Genomic DNA, 5,982 nt, shown 5'->3' with positions numbered 1-5,982 from the left:
CAGCTTCTTCCCTGCTACCCTGGTCATTAAACCTCCCTGCCTCTGCCACCCGGCTTGTCCATGCACACCTTGGTTCTCCTTCCTCTCCGTCCGAGTCAAACATTTCAACATCCTCCTCTGAGTCGTCTTGAACCGTGAGTATTTCCTTAGCTGTGGCTTCTTCCATTATTCCTTTCCCTTTTTTCCCTTCGTCTCCTCGACCTCGGCTTCCTCCCTCTTCATCACTCCTCATCCTTCTCCTCGTAGCCATTCTTTTCTCCATTGTCGTGTTGGCTCTTTGTTTTTTCAACCTCCTTTGCCCTGCTGTACTCCCTTCCAGGTCCCTAGCCTCCTTGTTTCTTCGCTCTGTCTTTGACACTTCAATGCTAGTTTGCCTCAACCGGCTGCATGAACCTTTCTTATGCCGCCATCTCCTCCACCTACTTTCTATTTTATTTACCTTCTTCTTTTGCCACTTATTGTCCACCTCCCTACTCGCCTCTCTTCGCCTTCTCTCTGTATTGTCATACTCTTGTCCAATCTCTGACATCCTAATAGTTCCAACCTCCTCCATCGTAATTCTATCATCCGCTTACCTTGAGATGATATCCCTTATGATGAACCAATTGTCCTTGATCATCATTACCTGCAACTCTCCTGCTCTGTCGTGCTCCCTTACCTGCTCTGCAATTATTGTCCTATACGCCGCCATTAACATCCCGATCAGGAGTCGCTTGTTGTCGTCTTTATCTAGTTGCATATTCATTATGGTCTTGGGTAATTATGTTTTTAAGCTCTGCCCATCTCGGGTTATTCTCTATTGTGGTCCAACTGTTGTCCATTCTTTTTTCCGGATCCTTACTCCCCCAGTTAGCCAACAGGTCTGCTGCCTTGTTTCCTTTTCGTCTAACGTGGTTAATAATTTTGTAATCTATTCTCTTTAGTAATTCTGCCACATCTTGGATAATCCCAGCTGTCCTCCAGCTCCTAGCAACCTGCTCCCAGCTCCTCCCATCATTAAGTTTACGGAGCATCTCTATTGTTACCTGTGAGTCGCCTTCTATCTCCAAATTCATGTATCTGTTCCTCACTGCTATCCTTAATCCTTGATGCACCGCCCATAACTCTGCTTCGTTGTTAGTCATTTCTCCTCCCCATTCCGCATACACCCATCTTGTGTTTTCCTCACTGTCTCTAAAGATTCCCCCAAAGCCTGCCGGCCCTGGGTTTCCTTTGGAAGCCCCGTCAAAGTTCAGCTTGATGAAATTCTCTCCGGGGTATCTGAACTGGTTAGGACTCTGAATTTGAGTTCTCTGCCGATTCTCTTTTCTGGGATAGATCATGTCATATCCCAAATTTAATTTAGATACTATTGTCCTTTCCTCCTGGTTTGTTTTCCAATCCTCCTCATCCCAGGCCTCAGTCAAAATAGTTTCTTTTATAGATTTACAAATTTCCTCCCAAATTCTTGCAGGTTGGTTGCTTTTATCCCTAAAGATCCTTCTATTACGTTCCTTCCACAGAGACCATATCACAAAACCTATTGACAATTTCCAAATTCTCCTCACCACCTTGTAGGAGAATTGTCCTTTGCCCCATTGCAGTATGGTATTTTTAATGTTGTTGGGGTCTCTATTTGACTTTCCAAAGAGTGTTCTAATCTCCTCCCATAGAATTCGGGCGTATGGACAATTATTCAATGTATGCTCCTGGGTTTCAATTCCTTTATTACAGAGACGACATCTCGATGGTCCATAGAAACCCCTTTTCTGTATTTTGTCCCATGTTAGGATTCGTTCTTTGCTCACTAACCAAGCGAATATTGTTATCTTCGGCCACCACTTACTGTCCCAAATAATTCTCCAATCTGTAGTTTCTTCCTCCCTTTCTTGATACCTTGTCAAATAGTAGGCTTCTTTTACTGTAAAGGTTCCTTTCATTGCTTTTCCCCATCTGAGAATATCCACCCCTGATCTCGCTTTTATCTTCCTTGATTCTAACTCTTTGGTATATATTTTCCCCAGCTCTTGATTTATGTCTTCATCCCACTCTGCTGGCTTTCTCCATACTCTCCATATTTCATTGGTTTCTCCTTCTTTCCAATAGTCTCTCACATATTCCCGTCCTGCCCTGATCGCTTTTTGTTGTAATTCTTGCAAATTTTGTATCTCGATCAATTTATCTCTTTGTTTCCACCTCTCCTCCCAGAATCTGGCACTGCTTCCTTCGCGTATCTCCCAGAAGGCATGATTATTTACTATATGCCTATTCTAACTTGCCAACTCCCAGATTGAAGATCCTTTTGGGATTTCTTCAGCTCTCAGTCTTTCTGCCGTTGTTGCAGGCATATTATATTTCTGAGTCCAGATTCTCTTCCATAGATCATTTCCCCCTTGCATCCACCGCCACCATAGTTTTGCTCCAAGCACCTTATTTAGTGTCTCTGGGTCTCCCAGACCTAGACCCCCTTCCTCTTTTCTTTTCATTATATTTTCCCACGAGACCAGAGCCCATTTCCTTTGTTGACTTGGACCTCCCCAGATGAATTTTCCGAATATTTCTTTCATTTTTGTGCACACCCCTTTGGGTGCTGCCATAATGGATAAGGAGTAAATAGGTATCGCTTGAAGGACAGATTTCAGTAGGACGATTCTGCTAGCAATGTTCAGAGATCTGAATGACCAGCTAGCCAATTTGTTCTTTATTTTATCTAGAGTATTATGCCAGTTTTTCATTCGTGTGGCATTTGTATCTAGATGATTCCCCAGGTACTTTATAGGAAGTTCCCCCTGCCTGAATCCTAAAATTCTGGTCAGATGAGCCTTGATTGATTCTGGAGTATTGAATATGAAGGTGCATGATTTTTCTTTGTTAATCTCCATACCCGATGCTTCCATAAACATCTCTAGAATTCTTTTAATGCTCCTCACCTCTTTTACTGAGACCTCACAGAATAGCATAATATCGTCAACAAACTGCTGGTGAGTGATAGGCAAATTGTTTCCCCACAGCTTTAAGCCTTTGATTTTCTTTTCCCTCAACTCCTTTTTGAAGTATCTTCTGAGACCTTCTGCTGCCATTATGAATAGGAATGGAGAAATAGGATCCCCTTGCCTAATTCCTCTAGTAGCTCTAAAGGTTGCCGTAGGAACCCCATTTAATAATATTGAGAAGTTCGGGGTCGATATCATGCTGTATACCCACTCTATCCACCTGCTGCTAAAACCATAGGCTCCAAGAACCGCTCTGAGGTATTTCCAGCTTAAACGATCATAGGCTTTTGACAAGTCCAGCTTCATCATCATTCCTTTCTGCTTTTTCTGTTTTAGTGAGTGTATCATTTCCTGTGATACTACTAACCCATCAAGAATTTGTCGCCCCTCCACAAATCCAGTTTGCTCTGGTGAAATTATATTCGGAAGTAAAGGCTTTAATCTTTTTGCTATCAAAGTGGCTAAGATTTTGTATATAACATTGCATAGGGCTATTGGGTGGAAACCTTGAACAGTTTTAGATTATCACTCTTGGGGATCAAGGTGATAAAGGTCGAATTGATACCTGGCCATACCTTTTGCTTCATTCGTGATTCCTCTACTACCTCCAAGACTTCTTTGCCGAGAAAGTGCCACCCTGCTTGATAAAACTCCATGGTATATCCATCAGGTCCTAGAGTTTTGTTCTTACTCATATCCATCACAATTTCTTCCACCCCTTCTAAAGTAACTGCCCTCATCAAAGCCTTATTCTTCTCATCTGTTATTATTTTAGGGATTTCCTTACAGATGCATTCTATGGCTAATCCCCGGTCTTTTTGTGGTTCTGTGAGTATCTCTTTGTGGTGTTCCACCAATATTTTCTCAATTGCTTCTTTTTCTACTATCCTTTCCCCCTCTTCATTTTTAATGGAGAAGATCTTATTCCTTTGTCTGTGCTGGATCATGGCTTGATGGAAAAACTTAGTGTTTCTTTCTCCTTCGCGTAACCAGTTTATCCTAGATTTTTGTGTCCACAGGATCTCTTCCTGTTTCCTTCTTTCTTCAAGTTGGCCTATTATTCTTCCTTCCTCTTTGCTTCTTTCCTCGTCCCTCCCTTCTAGAATTATTTTTTGTTGTATTTCCTCCATTTCTTTCTCTAATTTTTGTTTTTCCTCCATGATGTTCCCAAACTCTTCCTTATTCCATTTTTTTATTTTCCCTTTGAGTTCTTTGAGTTTCAGATGGATAGTATGCATCTTCCCATTCCCTTTCACTTTACTCTGGGTCCACCATTCTTCTATTTTGTGTAAGAATTGAGGGTTTCTAAGCCAGAATGCCTCGAATCTGAATGGTTTCTTACCAGTGTTCTTCTTGATATCGATTTCCAATCTGATCGGCCAGTGGTCCGAGCCTAAAGCCGGCAGAATTTTAGCTTCTATAAATACATCCCGGTTCAAAATTTGTTCCGATAGAAGGAACCTGTCTAATCTAGAAGCAATTTGATTTCTTCCTCCCCTCCTATTGTTCCAAGTGTGTACTCCATTAGTTGTAGGTATATCCACCAGCCTCTGTTCTGTGATCATCTCATTAAACTCCTCCATGTTCTGATCCGGTCTCCTTAAGCCACCTTTCTTTTCGTCTATCGTTCTAATCATATTAAAATCTCCTCCTACTATCCACAGTGTTCCAGGGAGAATTCTTCTAATAGCTTGCATATCCTTGAGAAAGTTCTTCCGTTCTCTTGGGATATGCGGTCCATAGACTCCTGAAATGAGTATTCGCTCCTCTGATCCTATCAATCTGAACAGGCCTGTGAGGATTCTGGGGAAGCTGATCCAATTTTCAAATAATACCTCCTCAGGGTTCCAGAGGATTGCCAGACCCCCTGCTGTTCCATCCGCATCTTGAGCCATTACCTCATATTGTAGTTTATTTCTTTTCATAATTTCTACCATCTGTTGATGCCTGATTTTCGTTTCCTGGATTATCATTATGCTCGGTTTATCTTTCTTCAGTCTTTCCTTTAAATACCTCTGCTTTCCCTTACTATTTAGCCCTCTGATATTCCAACTCGTGACTATCATTTATAACTTCTTTGGTGGTTGTTGAAATACCTCTAATAGAGGTATAACCCTTCCTGAATTTACCAATATTTCTCCGACTGCTTGTATGGTTTCATTTAATGTTCTCCTTCCTCTCTTTCTGCCCCCCTTGCCAGTACTGTCCATTCCCAGGCTCTGGCTCCCTTGCGTCCCTGCTAGATCCATTTGAATCTCTGAGGTGCTACCTTTCTTCTCCTTATATTTCTGGAATGTTTCTTTGTATAATTGTTTCTGTTTTTCCGGGATAAATCTCTCATCTAAATTTTTCCATTCCTAGAGCAATTTTTTCATAATTCTTTCTTCTTCATTCCCATTATCCTTTTGAGAGTTTGTTCCCATCTGCGTTTGCTCTGTTGTATTCCCCTGACTTTCTCCCATCTCTTCTTCCATCTCCCTGTTCTGAGTTATGCCCTGTTCTTTTGTCTCTTTTATAATTTCCATTGGTTCATTCTCATTATCTTCCTGTTCTTTCCTTTCTCCCTCGTTTTCTTCTTCCTCAACTTGGAGGACCTGAAATTTGTTTTGGTTTTCGACTACTATAGATTTCCCCTTCTGTTGGATCCTTATTCCTTCCTTGCCTGGTTTTTTCCTCCTTTGGACCTCCTGAAAGCCCTCATCCCCAGTATCCGCTCCTTTTGTTCTCCTTTGTTCTTCAACCTGTGTCCTTGCTATTTCCGTTTCTTTGTTTAAAGGGAATTTCCTATATCGATGTCCATACTCGTGGCATATTCTGCACCTAAAGGGAATGTGCTCATAATCGATTGGTTGCTGCCATATTTCGTCATGGTATTCTAGCTCTATATACTCCAGCAGTGGCTCTGCTATATTCATGTATACGCATATCCTTGCATACGAAGTATACTTTCCCCTCTTTGTTGACTCAGCAACCTTAACAAAATTTCCGATTGAATTACCAATCCCTTCCA

The 5,982-nt window shown here is 41.6% G+C and overlaps 1 protein-coding gene across 1 annotated transcript; it reads right to left on the bottom strand.

Annotated features, from left to right (window-relative positions):
• Nucleotides 1-725: 725 nt before the first annotated feature.
• On the bottom strand, nt 726-4,867 carry LOC149208953 (uncharacterized). The gene is made up of 4 exons (XM_089398469.1): nt 4,315-4,867; nt 3,538-3,732; nt 2,255-3,379; nt 726-2,131 (listed from the first exon to the last, which is right to left on the bottom strand). Exons 1-4 carry the CDS (start codon nt 4,865-4,867, stop codon nt 726-728), a joined length of 3,279 nt encoding a protein of 1,092 aa, XP_089254595.1.
• Nucleotides 4,868-5,982: the final 1,115 nt, after the last annotated feature.

The sequence above is a fragment of the Pinus tabuliformis genome, chromosome 1_2 (assembly GCF_031772625.1).
Source record: "Pinus tabuliformis cultivar Carrire ecotype Pingquan chromosome 1_2, CPIR1, whole genome shotgun sequence".
NCBI lineage: Eukaryota > Viridiplantae > Streptophyta > Pinopsida > Pinales > Pinaceae > Pinus > Pinus tabuliformis.
This window is presented reverse-complemented; position numbering and strand designations above follow the sequence as displayed.

Bases quoted from the DNA above. Each gene is read 5' to 3' on its own strand.
- LOC149208953 (XM_089398469.1), bottom strand. From the start codon at position 4,867: ATGGCTCAAGATGCGGATGGAACAGCAGGGGGTCTGGCAATCCTCTGG. The intron at 3,380-3,537 runs GTATCAATTCGA...TAATTTCACCAG, and splicing joins GAAGCAAAAGGTATGGCCAG to AGCAAACTGGATTTGTGGAG. The intron at 2,132-2,254 runs GTTAGAATAGGC...AAAATTTGCAAG, and splicing joins TTCAATCTGGGAGTTGGCAA to AATTACAACAAAAAGCGATC.